Source organism: Centroberyx affinis, unplaced genomic scaffold, assembly GCF_046629955.1.
Source record: "Centroberyx affinis isolate AG114_WGS23_722 - 3 ecotype Tasmania unplaced genomic scaffold, CSIRO-AGI_Caff_v1 ptg002820l_1, whole genome shotgun sequence".
Classification (NCBI taxonomy): domain Eukaryota; kingdom Metazoa; phylum Chordata; class Actinopteri; order Beryciformes; family Berycidae; genus Centroberyx; species Centroberyx affinis.
The window spans coordinates 76,194-98,211 of NW_027280964.1; the positions used below are offsets into that span (position 1 = coordinate 76,194).

General features: G+C 41.1%; 2 protein-coding genes across 2 annotated transcripts; one reads left to right on the forward strand and one right to left on the reverse strand.

The window, feature by feature from the left end:
• Positions 1-1,989: 1,989 nt before the first annotated feature.
• On the reverse strand, positions 1,990-9,098 carry marveld2b (MARVEL domain containing 2b). The gene is made up of 7 exons (XM_071536061.1): positions 9,042-9,098; positions 5,126-6,392; positions 4,560-4,595; positions 4,293-4,468; positions 3,878-4,049; positions 3,715-3,765; positions 1,990-2,388 (listed from the first exon to the last, which is right to left on the reverse strand). The coding sequence occupies exons 2-7, from the start codon at positions 6,368-6,370 to the stop codon at positions 2,266-2,268; spliced, it is 1,803 nt and encodes a 600-aa protein (XP_071392162.1). The 5' UTR covers positions 6,371-6,392; positions 9,042-9,098; the 3' UTR covers positions 1,990-2,265.
• A 2,653-nt stretch (positions 9,099-11,751) lies between these two features.
• On the forward strand, positions 11,752-20,584 carry sdf2l1 (stromal cell-derived factor 2-like 1). The gene is made up of 3 exons (XM_071536064.1): positions 11,752-11,990; positions 15,176-15,372; positions 17,031-20,584. The coding sequence occupies exons 1-3, from the start codon at positions 11,813-11,815 to the stop codon at positions 17,307-17,309; spliced, it is 654 nt and encodes a 217-aa protein (XP_071392165.1). The 5' UTR covers positions 11,752-11,812; the 3' UTR covers positions 17,310-20,584.
• Positions 20,585-22,018: the final 1,434 nt, after the last annotated feature.

Genomic DNA, 22,018 nt, shown 5'->3' on the forward strand with positions numbered 1-22,018 from the left:
GTTTTATTTAGGCTACCACTACATCACTGACCTGCTGGTATTTGATTAACACAGTAGCACAGCACAGTAGAAACCTGGAGAGATGAAGAAGTAAAGGCAAAACAGAAGGATCTAAAAAAGTACTTCATTATCGTACAGCAGCAGGAAATTCAACAATGAAATGATACACAATGATTAAAAAAATATGAACATAATAATGTACAAATAAGACCTTAAAAGCAAATAACCAATAATGAAAAAAACATTAACACCCATCTGTGATATTAACATTTTGATTTCAATAACAGGGTAAGAAATAATTCATGTATTTTGCTGTAGAGGCCTTTCAGCAAAGCTTCACATTACAAACCCACAGTCTAAAAGGAGACTAATGGACAGAAGAAATTCATTTAAACAAAAAATTAAATTCTAAATATTATCACCTCTGTCAATAGTGTATGCTGGGCGTTATGGCAAGAAGCTGGACAATACAAAAATTCCATACATGGCACATACATGGAGGCAAATCGTAACCAATCCAAAAAACAAATGCTGTTAGACCAACCTAGAACTCTAGAGTGATATATGCCTAAGACTCTAACCTGATAATCATCACATCACATGGTAACGGGAAGCTAAGGCTCAACGCCTGTTAATTTTGCAAATTACACAATCTATCCCTACCTACACTGAGTTAGCTTTCTTCAGCTAAATCCAGCTGAAAGGCAACTTCCTCAGGTTGATTAATCTATTCAGTGTCTAGTCAGCCGGCAGTGAGACCTCATTTACACCTGGTGTTAAAATGTGATCTGCATCTGCATTTACTATCCGGATAATGAACAAATCTGATTGTGCCCTACATTACACCTGGTGCCTTCTGGTTGTCTGCATTCTGTCTGCATCGTTGGATCACATTTTTGGCAAACTTTACTTTTCCTTTGTCTTCTTCACTCTCTCGGAGGAGGTGATGACATTCTACCCGTGCTGATGACGTTTCTACCTGCGCTGATGACATTTCTACCCGCGCTGATGGCGTTTCTACCCACGCTGATGGCGTTTCTACCTGCAGTGATGATGTTTCTACCCATGGTGATGACACTTCTACCCGTGGTGATGACGTTTCTATCCATGGTGATGCTGTTTCTACCTGTGAAGATGACGATTCTACACGTGGTGATGACGATTCTACCCATGGTGATGATGTTTCTACCCATGGTGATGACATTTTTACCCGTGGTGGTGACGTTTCTACCTGTGAAGATGATGTTCCTACCCGTGGTGATGACGTTTCTACCCATGGTGATGACGTTTCTACCCGTGAAGATGACGTTTCTACCCATGGTGATGACGTTTCTACCCGTGAAGATGACGTTTCTACCCGTGAAGATGATGTTCCTACCCGTGGTGATGACGTTTCTACCCATGGTGATGACGTTTCTACCCGTGAAGATGACGTTTCTACCCATGGTGCTGACGTTTCTACCCGTGAAGATGGCGTTTCTACCCGTGAAGATGACGTTTCTACCCGTGGTGATGACGTTTCTACCCGTGAAGATGACGTTTCTACCCGTGGTGATGACGTTTCTACCCGTGAAGATGACGTTTCTACCCGTGAAGATGGCGTTTCTACCCGTGGTGATGACATTTCTACCCATGGTGATGACGTTTCTACCCATGAAGATGATGTTTCTACCTGTGAAGATGATGTTCCTACCCGTGGTGATGACGTTTCTACCCATGGTGATGACGTTTCTACCCGTGAAGATGACGTTTCTACCCATGGTGATGACGTTTCTACCCGTGAAGATGACGTTTCTACCCATGGTGATGACGTTTCTACCCATGAAGATGACGTTTCTATCCGTGAAGATGACGTTTCTACACGTGGTGATGACGATTCTACCCATGGTGATGATGTTTCTACCCATGGTGATGACATTTTTACCCGTGGTGGTGATGTTTCTACCCGTGAAGATAGCGTTTCTACCCGTGGTGATGACGTTTCTACCTGTGGTGATGACATTTCTACCCATGGTGATGACACTTCTACCCGTGGTGATGACATTTCTATCCACACTGATGATGTTTTCACCCTGTGGGCGGACACTCATGCAAACACACTATACAGATTGCATTTCTGCCTGGCTGGCTATGGCAGATCCCATCACATTCCCATTGCATTGTGTGTGTATTAACCTTGCATTGGCATGCGTTTTCCCTTATCCAGATAGAGATCACATTTTAATTCCAGGTGTAAATAGGGTCAGAGTGTGTTGATGCCAGTGTTCAGTTGCTGAAGCCATCGTTCCAGTCCATGACCTTGTTGTACTCCTGGATCTTCTGCTTGATGTGGGAGAGTTTGTTCTTCAGGTACTCACACCTCTCCCTCTTTTCCAAAAACGTTGGGTCCTGACAAGACAAAAATAATACATGAGCTGACTATCTTTTGCTTACACACCAGGAAGGAAGAACATTTTAAGGTCATGGAAGTGCTTTGACTTTTTTATGGGAAGTCATAGAAAAGTCATGGAATTTTACATCAGAACCATGGTGGGATCCCTGTTTATTGCTTAAGATACAGTATAAGTCGCAGACCTGTATCTATATAAGTCTGAACAATTCACTTCAGAGTATTACTCGGGTTAAAGTTAAAGTGCTACATTGAAAAATTCTACTGAAGTAAAAAAATATTGAAGTATTTTCCCCTAAATTTACTTAATTATTAATTAAAAGTACATATTCTTGTAAGGTTCTTGTGTTTGAGTGCTTGGCAAAATTCAATCATCTTCCTTTTATGCCTGCTTTGTTTGCTAGCTCACACTATGCATGATCTTTTATTTTGACATTTGGTTTAGTGAAAGTTTAAAATCCCCTAAAATGAAAATAATCAAAGCAAAATTACCTGAAAATGTACCTGAAATGTACCTGAATACAGTACTTGAGTAAATGTTACTTTCTACTTCCCCTTTTTCAGAACACACAAGAGAAATGAATAACGGAATTTCCCAGAGTTAGTAGTTTCGGCAGGCTGATGATGTATTTTCATTCTTCCAGTGTGACTCACTGGCTAAGTTTACACGCACAGAGCATTCCTGTCATAACCCAATTAGTCAACTGACCAGGTTTTGAATCGACGCATTTAAACATTGTAACTGGGCTAGAATAACCTCTAACCTATATTCTCCCTTTGTGCCGTAAAGCAATCCAGCAGATTTCCCACCAAATCCACAATCTTCTCAGTGATGCTCTAGGTTGTTTATAGTAATTAATGTAGAAATGATTTATTGATGTTAAAATAATACATGTAGCACCTTGAAGATATATTAAAGATTACTGTGACATGGAAACATCTTACTGCTTTCACTTTTGGTTTTCACCCATACTCACAGCGTTACGGGTACATTTTGATGTCAACAAAAAGGTGACACGGTGGCAGGCAGAACTTACGATTACTATTTCTTTCCCCTGCATTAGAGGTAAGCTACTATTGCTCTGTCAAAGAGAGAGGGGGAACATTCTGCTAACTGGTTTATTCATGGCAACAGGGAGACTCAATCACAGGGTGTCAAAGGTTCATGGAAACAGTTTAAAAACCTTAACCAGTGTTGGGACAATAGCTGGGTTACTCTGACATGGAAGGAAGAGAATACAGAGAGTTCTACTTCCAATGGAGGGACTGGTGATGAAGGGCGTGATAAACTAGATCATAAACCGGACTTTATGATGGATACTTACAGCTTTCTTCCTCTGATACTCCTGCAAAATGGTATTGAGCCGTTCCTTCTCCTGGAAGAAAATATGCGTGTTATTGGACACAGTTACACGTACACATGTGTGTCTGTGTGTGTGTGTGTGTGTATGTGTGTTAGAGGGGGGGGGTGGGGAGGAGGGGCTGTACCATTTGGCTGGAGGGGCGGGGGGGCAGATTGCGCATCATCTCGTCCATCTCCTCGAACCTCTTGGCCATGATCTGGACTTCAGCATGCAGCTCCTTATACTCAGCATACTGGTCGTTGAACACAGCCTTGTACTGGTCCCTCTCCTCCTCTGAGCGGATGGTAGGGTATTTGCTATGGTGACAGGAAGCAAGACAGCACATTTTGTTGGTCTGCTTTAGCCACGTTGGTTACATTCCCAATCCCAATCTGTTGTTTTTCCATGGAAATCTGATGTTTTCTAATTATTTTCTATCAGTAGTTTTTTACATTTAAATGCAAATCAAAAGAGTTTCATGCTGAAAGTCATGAAATCATACATGTTTGAGAGATTAAATATGAAATGAATGAATTAAATATGAAAAACTTAATACTGACGCCACATAGTCGGCTATAATGAGAGGTTTGGGGATGTGTCCGGCCGGTATGTGACCTCTGAGGATCTCTGGCTCCATCGTCATCAGGGGAGCGGCTGAGTTGACCTGGCTGTCCATAATGTCTGGCTGGATGGTCGGAAGAGGCGTCTGCTCCGAGGTCCTGGAGCCTGGACCCAGCTGCAAGGACAGAGTTGTGTTTTCAATTCGTGAAGACTGTTTTCAATGCGGTATCCGCTAGAAAATCAGACAGTCAATCCACGATACTTACTTCGGATAGAGGCAGTGACGATCCAATGGTTTTCATCTGAGATTACCAGGATGAGAAGAGAAGGTAAGAAATGATTAGATGATATCATTATGTTGTCCAGTCACAATGAATTGGCCTGTTTTAACGTACCATTGGCCAACCGACACACTCTCTGATGTGTAAATATCATATCAAAGTGTGCCGGATCTAGACAAGGGTGTCTGGAATTGGCCACCAGTGGTTCTCAACAATGTGCCATCAAACACATTGGGAGAACCAATGAACCAAACATTACAGCCACTGATTTCACTGGTTAAAATACCTTCAACCAGAGAGGAGGAACTAATGAACTCAGCTGCTGTAGTGTTTGGTTGGAATGAAAACCTGCGGATTATTGGGCCTCCAGTGTTCCCTCTGAGGCAGTGATGTCCAGCCCTGTGCCATGGAAGAATCTGCAGGTTTTCATTCCAACCAAACACTACAGCAGCTCAATTCACTGATTAGTCCCTTCTCTGTTGAAGGTGTTAATCAGTGAAATGAGCACTGGCTTAGAGGGAACTGTGTGTGTGTGTGTGTGTGTGAAAGACCTCGTGTGCCAGGCCCTCCTTCCTGAGCCTCGCTGCTTCGTGCCGCCACAGCTTCAGACACACTGCCGCGCCAATCAAGTAGAGCACCATGGTGACGAAGAGGAAGATGATGGCCGCCGTCTGGCCGGCCTCGGTGCGACAGAATGCCCCGTTGATGCCGTTGTTGAAGACGGGGTAGCTGCACAGCCCCCCGCGGGTGGTGTCTCTCACGTACACTATCCCCGCCGCTAGGTACAGCACCGCCAAGGTGAGGTTGATCGCGCACTCTGTCAGGGGCCACCAGGACGAGTCTAGCAGGATGGCGCGGTAGTATATGGTCATTCCGAGAACTAACATAATTACAGTCACTATCCACGCAAGACCGGCCACAACTAGGACGAAAGGCGTCTTGGGGCCCGTGTAGTAAGCGCCCCCTTGTCCATACGCAGCCGCCCCGCCGCCTAACCCGCCGTAAAGCTGCGGCTGGGAGTAGCCGAACATGTTGAACCACTCGTTGTCCTTGTGCACGTAGGCGCAGACGCAGGCGAACACCGCGGCCCCAAGCAGCAGCTCCACGCAGCCCAGGATCCTCAGCAGGCCGGCCCAGGACTTCATGTAGGCGTAGCGCTGGTGGTACTCCTCCACCCGCTCCTGGTAGGTCTGGGCCGAGAGGTTGGTGGGCACCGCGGACGCCGAGTCCAGGGCCTCGGCGCCCAGCAGCAGCCCGTCGCGCTCCTTCCGCGAGCTGTAGCTGCCGCCGGAGCCGCCGTAGGGGTCCAGGTAGGAGGAGCCACCGCGGAGCGAGGGGGACGGCGGGGCGGAGTGCGGAGGCGAACAGGGGACTCCTCCCGTGGTGCGGTTGTTGGCGTCCTTCCGGGACGACGGGGCGGGGGAGTCGGGGGGAGGCGGGGGCGGGGGGAAGGACCAGCCCTTGCTGCCTCGGTTACCGCTGTTGCCGCGGAAGAAGTTCTTGACGGAGTCGGGGATGAAGCGGTGGACCGGCTTGATGTCCATGGCGTCGCGGTCGGCGTCTAGCTGCTCGTCATCGCCGGGGGGGTAGAAGTCGGGTCCCACGGCGGGCTGGTCAGGTAGGGGAGGAGGGGGCAGGGGGTCTGAGCTGACGGCCAGCTCTGGTCCATGCGGGGACCCCAGGGGCCGAGGGGGATCCTGGTCCCGCCATAAAGAGCCCACAGGGACCTGGTCGTAGATGGGGAACTCCCGCACCCGGTCGAACCGGGTGCCAGAACCACCTCCGCCTGCAGACATCAAAGACTGATCTCTGTCAACACTGTAGAGAGAAAGACAGAGGCTTCAGACACGGCCCACTGTTTTGGAATGAGATGGGCTTATGATGAGGCATGGTCAGAGTAACAACAAGTCTGACAACTACATGATTTCACTGGTCTTAAAGGTGCAATGTAATTGTAATTACCATAAACAAATGAGACCATGGTGGAGATGATTGTAAGAATTTTTGTAAGAAGATGAAGATTTGCTTTCATTTTGTCAGTCTGTTAAGATAACAGATAAAACAGCAGAACATTCTGCAAAGCCATGGGACTATAAAGATGCTTTTCCAAACCCCATGGGTATTGTGATCTTAGGGCTTTACAAAATGTTCCACTGGTTTATCTTTTCCATAGCTAATGTGCTTTTCTGTTGTAAAACGTCTGACCCACTAAACAAGCTTTAGCTCTGTTTGTTCTGGAAGAACAGCGCCCACTTCCTGTTTTGTGCCATAAAGCGATCCAGCAGATTTCCCTCCAAATCCGATACCATGACACACAATGTAAAATGCAGTGTAGAGGCTGGTAGAAGCTGACAATCTTCTCGGCAATGGTCTTGTCTGTTTACAGTAATTATACTAATGTCTCAAAATGAATGTGCTGATTTATGCTAAAATGCTACACTTAGCACACTTAATAAAATGTAGAAATGGCATTTCCCTTCAAGTAAGGGTTATTACAATCAACCAAATGAACGATTCAGCTTAATCTGATTAGAGGCTTGAACAGCTAACTCTAAATGCGGAGCCATTGTTAGTTCAGACAGTATCTGCATACAAATTGTCTGTAAGAAGGCGCTACCCTGGATTCCTGGCTGCTCACCATAGAGATGCAGTACAAATGGCAGATTCCCTCCAGCCCAGCCAGCAACAAAAACAGCCTGACTACACTACACTACACTCCAGGTCAACGTTTTGGTGTACACATGTGCTGACTTTGCGACAAGGCGCAAAGTCAGCAACATGTTAAATGAATTTCTGTAGGTACAGATTTCATGAAGAAATCAATACGCTCCTTCGAATATGAATATAACACCATAACAGCCAAGGAAACTTGCCAGCAAGCTTTAAAACTGTAACCAAGAAGGACTGGTGAAATCCCTCTGTCACTCAGCAGGCGTCCATGGCCTTGCTGTAGCGTTGAATCAGTGTTTAGATGGCTGGACTCACTCAGCCAGCTGGAATGTAGACAGACCACAGCCACAGTGACACACATTTAGAAATGCCCTATTGTTTTGTTTTTTTTTAGTTTGCACACACTGAAGCGTAATTATTCTCTGACAAACCATGGGTCTGCTGCTGAAGGTCTATGTCTGTGGTTGTCAAAGTGGGTTCCTTGATGTGATCTCCCCAGAAAATGGAAGAATAATTATAACAAAGCAGCATTAATGAGAGTATGGGGATCTAAAAATGTTGTCATGAGAATTAGCTGTCTGAACACATGTATTAGTTCTCTTGTTTTAGGGTCTTTTGGCATGAAGAAGGCTGAAATCCCCTGTTGGAACTTCTTGGCTCTAGTATTGTGGGAGTCTGTGATTATAGATTTAATGTAAATTGACTGCTAACTAGTTCTCAAATTAGGGATTGGGGACACCAAGTGATCCCTGAGGAGGTTCCAGGAGGTCCCCAGCAAAATGAGGAATTGTTTAATTCCGCTATAATTCTCTAGAAATTATCACAATTAGAGAATCTATAAGAATGACTATAATTCCGAGGTTTCTCACCTTGTACAATGCAGACAGTTCCGCAGTTCAATAATCTTCCCATATTGGTGTAATAATGTGATCAAATGGGGGTCTGTAGTCTAATGTGTGTCTTTTCGACATGAAAACGTCTAAAACAGTGGTTCTCAACGTGGGGTCCAGGGACCACCAGGGGTCCTTGAGGGGGTCCCCAGCAAATTGAGTTAACACAATAAGAGAATGTAGAAGAATGACTGTTTTGATTATAGTTTCACTGTTATCTACAATACAGATAGTCATGGAATTCTGGACAAAATCATATCTAACAATAAAAAAAATTAGAGACAAAATCTCATCAAATGGGGGTCCGTGGCTCTAATGTGGACTAAATTAGGGGTCCTTGATATGAAAAAGGTTGAGAAGCCCAGCTATAATGCTTTAGTGCTAACATCTGGATTTTTTTCTGCAATGCATTTCTTATGTAAAATGCAAACAAATCCTTATAGGAAATGGAGAAATGAAGCAAACAAGTAAACAATACACAACCCCCATAATACCTTACTCAGTCAATAGGTCATTTTAAGAATTCGGCTATCCATGAAGCTTCAATGGACTGAATTAAAGATTAGAAGAGCTGCTCAGAGTCCCATATGGATAACGTTATGTCCAATAAACCCATACACAGGGATGCATGCATACATCTGACCAGTTGGAAACATGTAGTTTGTCTCACAGTGCGCCGATCCCACACACATCTACAGTAAATTCAATTGATGTAAATTGCCTTCCCGAGTTAGCCTTCAGGAACCAAAGGCAGGGACAAAACCAGTGAGTTTACACTTGTTACCCTCAAAATGTGAAAGAAAATAATCGCGACCTACCTAGTTGTTGTTTTGCGCGAGAAAAATCTATATTTCTGCCAAAATAAGATAAAATGAAAGTAGGCTATATGAGATAATTGGACGCTTACCTGCTGTTGATTCTCCGGCTGGTTCACTGAGTGAAACAGGTAGCAACATCCCGTCATCCCCTCCCTTTGTTCCGATACACACTCCGGCTGATCTCAGGTCAGTTTCACATTTGAACTCCCGCTTTGACTGCGGTGGAAACAGGCTGATCCCAGATATCCCCGCTCAAGGTGAAACTCACCTGGCCAGTCCGACCAGCCCCGTGCTGCCTTCAGGGGTCTCCTCTCGCGTCCGACGTCGCAGGTTCCGGTTCAGTATAGGACGCGTCGTGGGTTCCAGCGCTGTGTTGGTCGGCAATATAGCGACAAAATGGACTCTAATGAATGTTTTTTCTTGGAGGATCTTTGTTTGATTTTAGTAAAGTAATGTTTTAATTCATGTATCAGGCCAACACAATAATTGCTGCATATAGGTGACAAACAATTAAGCAACAAGTGAAAATAGAAAAAGACAACTACAAATTATTCCAACAATAAGCCTACCATAGGCTATAATAATAAAACACAAACGACCCAGCAATGTGGTAAATATGACTGGGAAACATTATGATGGGATATAGGATAGGAATTTTCTATAGCCTAATATCCAAAATGCCTGAAGGGGTGGAAAGCATGGAATCTGAGTTATGAATGTATGTACATTTTGGGATTTAGTGAAAATTCCCAATTTCCCATCATTCTATTGATAATTATAAAGTTTCTTAGGAGTAATTTTGTATCTCTTTGAGTCTCTTTTTTAGTTTTTTTTTAGTTTTTATTGTAGGCTATTTATTCATATCTTATTTGGTATGTGAAGCACTTTGTAATGCTTGTTTGAAAATCGCCATATGAATAAATCTTATTATAATTATAATTATAATAATAATAATAATTATTATTATTTACCACGTTGTTGGGTCGTAAATGTATGCTAACCTCATAAGTTTGATATTTTGGACTGTATTTGAAGGCAGCACTATTCAGAGTTGGGAGTGAAACCAGACAAAATCCTCCTGTCTCTCCTCTTTTCCCTGCCCATTGCCCCTGTAGATCTTTAGTTAGTGTGCCATAATGTTTCTATTATTTACTTTTATGAATCATTTGAGCCGTGTCATTTTGAATCATGTTTAGATGTGTTAATTCATTGGATAACTGTTCAGTTCTTGTAGCACCCATCAGGTCTAGGCTCACCTTTTTCAGTCACTTCATTTTCATATCAACATGCAGCCTATGTGTCAAATAATACAATAATATGTAGATGTAAGCTATATTCTATATGGAATCAGAGTGTTCACAGCAAGAGGCTACTAGAGAGGAGATCTGTCCACATTTGGATAGAATATATTCATTTCAATATTTTATTTTCCTAAACTTAGGGGTTATATAATGAGCACTGTATAACTATTTTTTTTTTTTTTTTTTTCCTGCTTTAAAATGGGACTTTGGCGCCCAATATTAGCATCAAAACCAGGACCCTGATGCCAGCTCACTATCGCCATCTAGTGTTGTGGATGTTGGGCAAGTCAGTGCAAGTCAATTCATGAATGAACTCAGCTGAGGAATTGGAATTGGAAGCTGAATTGAATTCAATGAAATTATGTGAAATTCCATGTTTCTTGTTTTATTTTTTCTTACCACATATCTGAGATTACACGTTGTGTTATCAATATATTATCAATACTAAATATCATAAAATGTTAAAGGAACCTTTCAGGTGGTGTTTGATGCAGAACATGTAATGGTAATCCATACATTATGATTGCATGTATTTGATTTGTTGAACTGTCTTTTATTTGATTCATAATGTTTGATTTATAACGTTTAGCGAGTTGAAATAAAGTTTGTTTATTAAAGTTATGTTTCCATAGAGCTGGGTGACATTCACATTCCAATTCCAACCTCAGGCCCCCGACCCTGGTGCAAGTACAACATGTTGAGAATATCTAGATATTAAATGATCATCTTAATCCTTCAATATGTTTGAAATACTAAATATTAAACAATAATCTTGATCCTTCCACATTTTGCCCGTCGGCCAACTTCCTTACCTGCATTCCATTTAAATACACATTATAAACACTTAACTGACATTTGACTGCACATTGTGTTTTGTGTCAGAATATCAATGAAAACATGCCTCTCTACAGCTTCATTGCACATGCTCACAATACATTTACCATCAGGTGCTTCATAGTTAATACCTAACTAAAAATAGTTAAAACCTTTAAGTGACTTTTCTTGACCAATCCACATTAAAGATAGATTTCCTATTAATAGTAATAACTCTATTGGGGCTATGAGGAGAAAAGTTGTGGATAAATATAATTTTGCTTGTGGAAGTCAGACAATTTTAGAGGAATTGTTGAAATACCATAATCCCATTTTAACAAAAATTAAATCCCTCCAACCTGCTTGAAAAGTATTTTTTTTAACTATTCTACTCTGAATGCTCTGGTAAGAGATTCAAATGCTTTTCCTATGAATCCCCCATATAATCTGATAATAATAATCTGAAAAAACACAACAACAACAACAACAACAACAACAACAACAACAATGCTACTAGGCTACTAATACATAATAATAATAATGATGATACGCTTCCGGTTTGCCACTATTTATGACCGCACATATACTTTGACCAATCACAGAGCAGCATGTCGACTTTCCCTTCCGCATTTTAGGACTTGTCAAGCTGTGATTGGCTGAAATCAGCTCTAACGTTTGAAAGTGACTGGGCTTCTGGCTGCGCATCCTCCAGCCTCACACTGGAGAAAGAGAACAGAGACAGAGCGATGGGCTTAATTCACGCTGTCCACGTTTTTATCAAATCACTGCTGCTGCTGCTTCTGTGGTCCAGCTGCGAGGGGAGGGAGTCGGAGCTCAACCATGTCACCTGCGGCTCCCTGGTCAAACTCCTCAACACCAGACACAACGTCCGCCTTCACTCTCACGATGTCAAATATGGCTCAGGTAACCCCATTCAATATCAAGTCAAGTCGTGTCTTTGTCGCACTGAGTCAATTTCAGCCTTTCAACCCGTGGTATTTAAATCTGGTAACCCACAAATGTAATGCAAATAGCCGCCAGACACGAAGTTCTAAACCGGCCGGTCCTGTCAAGCTAGCTACAACCTCCAGTACGTGCTGTTCTCTTGTGTTGAGAGAACGTCACGCCAAACTCTGTTCAAATATCTGGCACTTTGGTGTTGCCGTGCTCGTCGGCAAACGTGCATACCTTCTAGAACAAAATCTAAGAACTCTTATGAATTGATAATGTCGTCTGGTAGATTCGGCATATAAACAATTCAGCAAGCAGCACTTTATTTCAATAAAATGTCAACTTTTACAACTGCTTCTCGCTGCTCACTAACGTGGTTATTACTAACCGCGGTGTGTTTTGATGGAAGAGCATCGTCTCCAGACAAGATAGAACGAACGTACCGGGGCTGAGCAACCAGATTTTTGTAAAACCTAATCTCTATCATGTAGGCTACTAAATTGCATCACATTTCGACTCAGGCTTGCATCCTCCTCCGCCACTGCCGGTGTCGAGTCATGAATTAATTTATTGCACAAAGTCAACACATTTATTTAGAAATTAGGATATCTTAGACATAATTTATCCATCCAGTGTAGGTCTATATATGTCGACAATTAAATGCCGTGGTCTTTAAAAGAGGCTGAGACTGACTTGGCTTTGCTCTTGGCTTGGTTTTAGCTCACACCGGTGTCAAAGTAGCCATAATAAACAAAATCGGACTTCCGGCCAAAACCTTCAAAATAAAATCCGTTGCAAAGTTTTTTTGAGGAACATAACCAAAGCGAAAATAAAGAATGTTATATAAATAATCTGTAGCAGGTAAAACTAATGTCTATATATAGGCTATGTCCATCTATAAATAAGTAATGAGAACAGACAATAATGCACATGAGCCTTGCACAGACACAGAGCCATATTTCTGCACATATCTACACAGCTTGTAATGTATGAAATGCACATATGCAGTTCAGCACATTCTGTACATGTTATTTACATCTGTTAGAATGAATAATATATTATAAGATGAATATATTTGATAAGATCAATAGTTTTGTACAACCATCTATACATATGTATAATCTTCTGATGTTAATGTGAATATGACACATTTGTGCACATATATATATGCTGTCAATCCTAATGTTGGTTTCTTCATATTCTCATTTTCTTCTTATTTGTGTTATATGTACGTTTTTCACTGGCTCTTATTTCTATCACAATAAGGTCTACTACTGATACTATTTTGCACACCCTCTTCATGCTGTAATCCATACTTTTTTTCTTCATATTTCCATGAATACATTTCTGCTTAACATGCTCTAGTCTTGAAATTGTCTGTTGTGTTTCTGTGACCCTGTTTTGCTCTATTCTTATTTACATTCAATTTTTTTTCCTTGAGGTGTCCTGTTACTAATGCTGCTGCAATGACCCAATTTCCCTTTGAGGAGAAGCAGTTTTGGCTTATCTTATTACTTTTATTTTGAAGGCAACACAGCCTTACTTCCTGTTTTGTTCTGGCGGGTTGTGGCAGCTTGACGCAGCCGCTCTGCATTTCCTATCCACCTGCCCCATCTAGGCGCTGAACAGCTGGCAGACCAGAATGAAACGTCGTTGTTGGGAAGTGTTAGCCTTACCACCGTTGCTAGTTGATATGTTTTATCAACACAACGTGTCTAACCGCCATTCATGTCTAACCGCTATTCACTTAATATAACATTCAGACGGCACAATTAACAAAGCTGTATAGGAGGAAATCTGTTCATCCACATGCCAGTGTTCTGCATTGCTAATTCCAGCTAACCCTAAGGCGGTGATAAGAAAAGTGTACAGGCTGTAGTTTCAGGAAGTCTATTCAGATAGGCTTATAGCCTGAGAGTGACACTGAAACAGTCTTTATGCAAATTTGACTTCTCAAGAGAGTGAGGCATTGTGCCTCTTAAACACAGAGAAATGACTTAGCCCTAAACAAGGGCTAATCGAAATTTTTATCGAAATCGCAATATGGCCTACTGCAATTTTCAAATCGCAGGAGGCACAATATTTGTTAAAGGTGAAATGTGTCAAAATAGCATTTTAAATGAAATACTGTGGTGCTGCAGAGATGTCCTGGCCTACACATCATATTCTACAGACTTAAGAAAACATCTTTGTTTGGTACAGATCCCCGCTAAAAATCACACCATTATCATTTTAATACATTTTTCAATGAAAATGAGAATAATGATGTAAAAATGATCATTCCCTCTAATATCGCAGATCATATCACAATTGCAATATCAGTCAAAATAATCGCAATTAGATATTTTTTCAAAATCGTTCAGCCCTACTGAAAACTGCCATATGTCTTTTTTTTTTCTTCTTCTTTGTGATATTAAGCAAATGTATGAATCACTATTTTTTACAAGGTGAACTACACACCAAGGTCTTCATTTTTTAAAGGTATACATCACGTTTTTGGAAAATCGTCCTGGTCAACTTAGCCAAGAAGTGATGAGAACACCAAAATCATCCATGTGTCCCTGGTATGCTAACATGCTAACACTTTAGCATACACCACGTTGGGTAGATAAAAAGATGTTAGTATTTTTTATTAAATGGCCTGTATATTCATAAATTTAAAAAGTGAAATACTATTAACTCAATACAACTGTTGCCAGGTTTATTTCTGGAACTATTTCAGGGGCGCAATCACGTATTCATCCGCTCCGTTAGAGCTGCTATTTCAAAACACTACCTCATTTTTATATCATATTTCCTGTAGATTTTGCCAGTCTCCAACATAAAGCTGCCAGAATTTGCTGAATATCATTTCAAATTACTTACCAGTTAGTTTTAGAGAAGTTATAATTTTCTCATTTTTGAGATGATGCTAGTCGCCTACTATCACTCAACATAGTGTATGCTAATGTGTTAGCATGGAGCACCGGAGCCAATGATCTACCAGGGACACATGGAGGATTTTGGTGTCTATGTTCTCATCAGTTAACATATAAGTTGACCAATGGAACAATCAACCAAAAACTTGTGTATGTATTCCTGTCTGACATGTATTCAAAACAAAGGGAAGAGAGGTAAGAGTGTTTCCTCAGACATGTCTGTGATGTATCTATCTATAGGGAGTGGACAGCAGTCTGTAACTGGTGTGGAGAATGCAGACGATGCCAACAGTTACTGGCGGATTCGTGGGAAGCCCAGCGGCCCTTGCAAGCGTGGGGTAGCCATCAAGTGTGGGCAAGCCATCCGCATCACACACATGAAGACCGGTCGAAACCTCCATACACACCACTTCAGCTCACCTCTGTCTAACAACCAGGTGAGGCAGTAGCTGTAGGTCCACTGGAGAATTGTCTGTACACAACCAAGAGAAAGAGAGACACCTGAAAACGTTCAGTGATGTTCTAAGTGAAAGTGAATACTCTGCCAAGGTGGATTTGTTTCCAAATGTAGGTCACTGTGACACAGTAAACTGTCTTGTCTTTAGCCCTAGTCTCTACTCCAAAACATGAAGAGTTGTAGCTTGAGAAGAGTCAGCTCAGTTAACCTGAGCAAACTGTTAGCTAGCCAACTAGCCAGCAGGCGTATTGAGCAGACACTGATGTTAAAGGAATATTTCACCCAAAAATGAAAATTCTGTCATCTACTCACCCTCATGCCAAATGAAACACAGGTGAAATTTGTTAGTCCATATAACACACAGGGAGGTTGCCAGCACAACTTGGTAGCAGCCTTCTCCAAAACAACTGAAGTCAATGGGGACCAGTTCTTTAGAGTTCCAAAACAAAAACAGCCAAACAATCACACTGTGAATAGAAAGACCTATACACTATTATTTGTTGCAAATCAATCAGCTGTAGTTAAGATTTGCACTAAATGATGGTGTAAATATACTGTAGGTCTTTTTGGAACTCTGAAGAACTGGTCCCCACTGACTTCAGTTGTTTTGGAGAAGGCTGCTATGGAGTTGTGCTGCAGCCTCCCTGTGTGTTATATGGACAAACTTCACCTGTGTTTCAACTGGCATGAGGGGGAGGAGATGATGACACAATTTTCATTTTTGGGTGAACTATTCCTTTAATGTTAACATGTGACTACTAGCCACTACTAGTGCTAGTGCAAATCAGATGTATTTACAACAAGACAGTGATGGTTAGCTGACCAGATACTATGGCTAGCTAGCTAACAAGCTGACATTACCTAAACACAAAATCAATCAGATGTATCAGTGATGAAATGATCAGTTCCCAGTCAAAAACAACACAGAAATTAATCCTGTCTAATAAATTGGTAACTTTACAATATGGGTCACTAAGTTATGGGTTAGTTAATGCTTAATAAACATTAACTAACCCTTAATTAACAATTAACTATAGAGCTGCAACGATTAATCGATTAGTTGTCAACTATTAAATTAATCGCCAACTATTTTGATAATCGATTAATCGCTTTGAGTAAGAAAAATAAGTCAAAATTCTCTGATTCCAGCTTCTTAAATGTGAATATTTTCTGGCTTCTTTCCTCCTCTATGACAGTAAACTGAATATCTTTGGGTTGTGGACAAAACAAGACATTTGAGGACGTCATCTTGGGCTTTGGGAAACACTGATCCACATTTTTCACCATTTTCTGACATTTTATAGATCAAACAACTAATCGATTAATCGAGAAAATAATCGACAGATTAATCGACAAAGAAAATAATCGTTAGTTGCAGCCCTAGTTAACTAATGTGTCTGGTAATCATTACATTACATACATTATTTAATAGGTAAATAATGTATAAATTAATACCTTAGTTAACATGAACACCATTAGTAAATTACACATTAGTTAACTATTAATTAAGGGTTAGTTAATGCTTATTGAGCATTTACTAACCCTTAACTCAGTGACCCTTATTGTAAGGTGTTACCATTAAATTCTGAGGCCCGCGTTACATCAGTGAGTGAGCTTGTGTTTCTCTTCCCCCCGCAGGAGGTCAGCGCCTTCGGGGAGAACGGCGAGGGCGACGACCTGGACGTGTGGACGGTGCAGTGCGACGGCGCCCACTGGGAGCGCGACGACACGGTGCGCTTCAAGCACGTGGGCACCGACGTCTTCCTGAGCGTGACGGGCGAGCAGTACGGCCACCCCATCCGCGGCCAGCGCGAGGTGCACGGCATGAGCGCGCCCAGCCAGCACAACTGGTGGCGCGCCATGGAGGGCGTCTTCATCCGGCCCAGCCTGGAGCCGCTGCGCCACGACGAGCTCTGATGACGTCCACTCGTTCGGAGACACAAGTCGTGGGCGTATGTGTGGACAGACTCTGGTTTCTTGCTGCGGTGTGTGGTTTTTTTGGGGGTTTTTTTTGGTTTTTTTGCAGCTCTCCTGGATGAGATGACATGCTGTGTGAATGACGTTGGATGTTGACCGATGGCTCATCACTTTGTGAAGCGGTAGCATTCGGGTAGTCTGAGACGAGGGGGATAACGCTTTCCAGAAGATTAGTGATGTGTAGCATAGCCATAAGACCTATATCCTATTGATTTCCTCCTTAGAGAATTTGGTTTCAGAAGGGAAAAAATACTCATGCCAGCTCCATCTATATAGTCTCAAATTCCTGAGGAATGCTAGTGACTGGAAGTAAAACTCTTGACTACTGAATTTATATCACCTTTGCACTCAAAACTTAAAGGGGCATTAAATAATCTAGGACAGTGATTCTCAACCTTTGTCGTATCAAGGACCCCTAATTTAGTCCACATTAGACCCATTTGTCTTTCTCAGACCCAAATCTGAGAAGATTTTTATTGTTAGATATGATATTGTTTTCCGGAATTTCATGACTATCTGTATTGTAGGTAGAGAGATAACAGTCAAACTATGATCAAAACAGTCATTCTTCTACATTCTCTAATTGTCTTAACTTCTTGAAAATGAAACAACGGTGAAGTTTAACAATTCATCAATTTGCTGGGGACCCCCTGGAACCCCCTCAAGGACCCCACGATGAGAACCACTGATCTAGGATCTCTATCGGCAACCAGTAGGAATTGTAACAACATGGATAGAACTTATCTCCTCCTGCACAAGTCTCCACCCCCTTGAGCTACGGTGGCCTGTAATTGACATAAACAACAAAGTGACATTTTCACAACAAAGAGGAGTAAGCTAGCTAACCAGAGCAGAGATCCAACAGAGACGTCTAGCGAAGAGGTGATATATCACCATGCAAAATACTGTAACAATAAAACTGCTTTGTCATTTGCTTTTTTTGGGCTTGAGAACAAGGCTTTTACACCTTCGCAGCTGAAATGTGTTGTGACGCCGGTCGCTGGCTCATAGCACCATCTCCCATCTCTGAGCAGTTGAAAATGCCAGTAGGTAGGTGCGTCTGGGTCTTGAAACTAGTGGATGGTTTTTGTTCCAAAACTACGGAAGCGTAATGCATTCACTTGAGAAAAAAAAAATTGCCCTGTTTTTTTAGATAATTATCTCAGAATTCTGACGTGGTCAAGCGAACAGTTAGCTGACATAATTTGGCATGTAACTAATACCTTAGATACCTTACCTGTATTGACCCGTACTTGAAATTATATAGCACTGTTGGAGGGTCAGGCTGATAAGCAGCAGCAACCGTAGGCTACTCCATGCAGGTGAGAACTTCTCGCAGGATTTTGAGGTATCTCGTTAATTCAGAAAAACAGAGCAGAGGTTTTTTTTTTCCATGAGAACATCAGAATTCTGAGATAATTACCTCGTTAATTCAGAAAAACAGGGCAAAAAAAATGTTTCTCAAGTGAATGCATTACGCTTCCGTGCAAAACAGAGTATGGGCTGGAAAAATCATACGTACTGCCCATGTAACATCTACGCTGCAGTGTGATTCTATGAGTTGGGGCGGATTTACAAACGAAGCACCAAAGTCGCTATTGCAGCCAAAAAAGAGTGGGGAAACTCAAGGAAAGGCACTAGGAAATATTTATATGTATCATCCGTATTAATGTGGGTTGAGCTAATGTGGCCTAAATCTGGTCAGAATTCCTTTTTGGTCACCTCTAAGGGGGGGAAAAGCAAGACTGCAGGAAATGACCTGAGGTTTGAGTTCTGCCAGTCCATCAGTTGATTTTGAAAACAAGGGAGAAAAAAATGTTCTTCTAGTGTCAAGAAAGTATGTATTTGACTATGTTGTATGTGGACCTGGATTGATTCTGTTCCTCCCAACCCATGAACAGCTCTGACGCTGGGTTGAAATGCAATTCTATACATGTATAATTCTGGTTTTGAATGGCCATGATTTTTGCTGAATCCACAGGATTTATACTGGTAGATTACCTCGGAGACAAAAGTCGAGACAAAAGTAGATGCCGTATCTAAAGAGGTCACCCAGCCTTGGTTTACAACATACATTCACATTTACATTGATTTATTCTCTTCAACATCCACTAAAACATCTGAAATAAAGACTAATACAGACTATGGCAACACCTGATAGATTTCCGCTCAATACCACTCCCATTGTAGAGTTTTTCTACTTCTGTACTTGTTCTCCCTTTTTGTGACAAATATATATCTACTCATGTCATGGAGATATGTTTATGTGTAAGGGAAGATGAGTACATATTTTTAAAATGATTCATTTTTACTGTATTTTGCTGTTGCCTATTTCCTTGCTAGACATTTGTGTTGAACATTTTTTTTTTATTGTGACTAGTGAGCTATTTATTCATTGCTCATATATTAATAGATGGGGAAAAAAATGTATGTCCTAAATGACAGCCATGAGGTCAAAATGTTTCTATGCCTACATGCCTAATGTCCTTTTAATGCGATATTGACTTCCCTTAATTGGTCTGGCTGCGTTATTGTAAAATTCTTCACAGACGACTCTTGATTTTACTCCAGTAAACTCACAGTTTCTCAGTTGAAGTCACATTCATTACAGTGGATTCCAGTGCAGAATACTTGCACATAATGAACATGACTGAAACCTTCATGTTCAAACAAACCCGTCCAATGTATGAATTCACTCAGTGTTTTGAGTGAGTTGAAAATTTCTCAACGTTTTCTGATTTGGTATAAAATTACTTGCCACATGATTTTCCTTTGTTTTATGATCTCTTATTTATGTCTATTTGAATGCTTTGACCTTTACACTCATGAAATGCCTCGATGGAAAAGATGCCCAGTGATTCATATTCCTCTTGTGGAACTGAATTTTTAAACATTAAAGTAATAATCCACAAAAGTTTTATATAAGAATGTCTGTTTTACTCTCTATTGCTGATTGATGTAACACAATAGTGATTCAACCAATATCCAGCTCATGAAAGCTTTTACATTTTCTGTTCTAAACACCCGGTGTCTGGTAGCTCTTTCCTGGGAATAATCCTCTGGTGCACAGAAAGCAATGCATTTTGAGTATAAAGAGATAAATTGGTACTGAAACCCAGACTAATGAAATTCTCTTAGGGTTAGCAGCTCTTTAAGGCAGGCTGACCCACCACACCTATTTCCTTGGACACATTACTGCCTTTAAATGAAGAATTAATTTACAATAAACATTATTGAGCAATTCAATGGATTAAGTAAATGTGTAAAGAAAATCAAATGTCTGTTTTTTGAGAGTGCTTTTCTGTAGCTGTAATCAGGGAGGAACTTCCATCATATCAGAGGTTGTAAAAATAGTAAATGTTGTAAAGGTAGAAAAGGTAGTAAAGGTTGTAAAAATAGTAAATGTTGTAAAGGTAGTAAAGGTTGTAAAGGTTGTAAAAGTAGTAAAGGTAGTAAAGGTAATAAAGGTTGTAAAAGTAGTAAAGGTAGTAAAGGTTTTAAAGGTAATAAAGGTTGTAAAAGTAGTAAAGGTAGTAAATGTAATAAAGGTTGTAATGGTAAAGGTAGTAAAGGTTGTAAAAGTTGTAAAAATAGTAAAGGTAGTAAAGGTTTTAAAGGTAATAAAGGTTGTAAAAGTAAAGGTAGTAAAGGTGGCCAGTAAAATCACTGAAGTGAATTGCCTCAACTGGACCAATTTTTTCAGAAAAAATGCAAGGAAAGCTGTATAGAGCTTGAGCTACAGACTGCTAAAGGTCAAGACAAATAGAAGGGAAACAACACAGTCTCATAACTTTTGTGAAATGAGCAGAAACTCAGAAACACACATTATGTATTGTGGAAACGAATAATGTGAAAATTTCACCCCTTCTCCATGAAAGGATTATGTGACAATAGCAGGATTGGACACGCCATTTTCACATGTTCATCAACGTGAAAAGGTTCGCTGGCAGTTAAGGTTAGGCAAGGAAAACTAGGTTAGGGTTAAGGTTTTGGTCATGGAGAAATCAGAAAAACATTTGCTGAAAATTAAAATTCCATACCTGTATGGACAATTGAGAGAGTCTCCAACCCAATTGACCATGGGATGGAACCCAGGAGAACAAGGGGAGAACATGCAAACTCCACACAGAAAGGACAAGGAATCAAACCTGCGACCATCTGGCTGTGAGTTGAATTGAACTGAAGTGAAACTGAATTGAGCTTGCAGGTATAACAGCTGGGTAAAATCTAGATCTACCCACACACTCACTTTTAGCTTGTGAAAAAATGATCCTGGAAATGTCAGTCTCCTGAGAAAAATGAACTGCTTGGCCAGAGAATCTGTCTAAAGTTGGTTTTATCATCAATTTCAAGAGACCATAATCCCTCTACCTGGGTTATACACTTGGGCCAAATATAGCGCTTTTTTTTTATTATTCACAAGTATCGCTCTTTTCAGCAAGTTGATACAGTCAAATTATAGTTACAGGTGAAATATTTGTTTCAAATTTCAGCTGCCCGTTGTGGTGCTTTCATGTTTTTTTTTCTATAGATTGGGTTCAGTCAAAAGGTTGGAGGGGAAACTTTAAGAATGTCTATCTTGAGAAAGTCCACTTTAACCCATAGCTAACCCATAACTATCTAAAGCTGTGGTTCTCAACCTTTTTTGT

What these genes read in the sequence shown, in the direction of transcription:
- marveld2b (XM_071536061.1), bottom strand. Translation starts at nt 6,370, where the DNA reads ATGTCTGCAGGCGGAGGTGGTTCTGGCACCCGGTTCGACCGGGTGCGG. An exon ending in AGGAGGGCCTGGCACACGAG is followed by an intron (nt 4,596 to 5,125) that starts GTCTTTCACACA and finishes TGGTAATCTCAG; the next exon opens with ATGAAAACCATTGGATCGTC. An exon ending in ATTATAGCCGACTATGTGGC is followed by an intron (nt 4,050 to 4,292) that starts GTCAGTATTAAG and finishes CTGTCACCATAG; the next exon opens with CAAATACCCTACCATCCGCT.
- sdf2l1 (XM_071536064.1), top strand. Translation starts at nt 11,813, where the DNA reads ATGGGCTTAATTCACGCTGTCCACGTTTTTATCAAATCACTGCTGCTG. An exon ending in CGATGTCAAATATGGCTCAG is followed by an intron (nt 11,991 to 15,175) that starts GTAACCCCATTC and finishes ATCTATCTATAG; the next exon opens with GGAGTGGACAGCAGTCTGTA. An exon ending in CACCTCTGTCTAACAACCAG is followed by an intron (nt 15,373 to 17,030) that starts GTGAGGCAGTAG and finishes TTCCCCCCGCAG; the next exon opens with GAGGTCAGCGCCTTCGGGGA.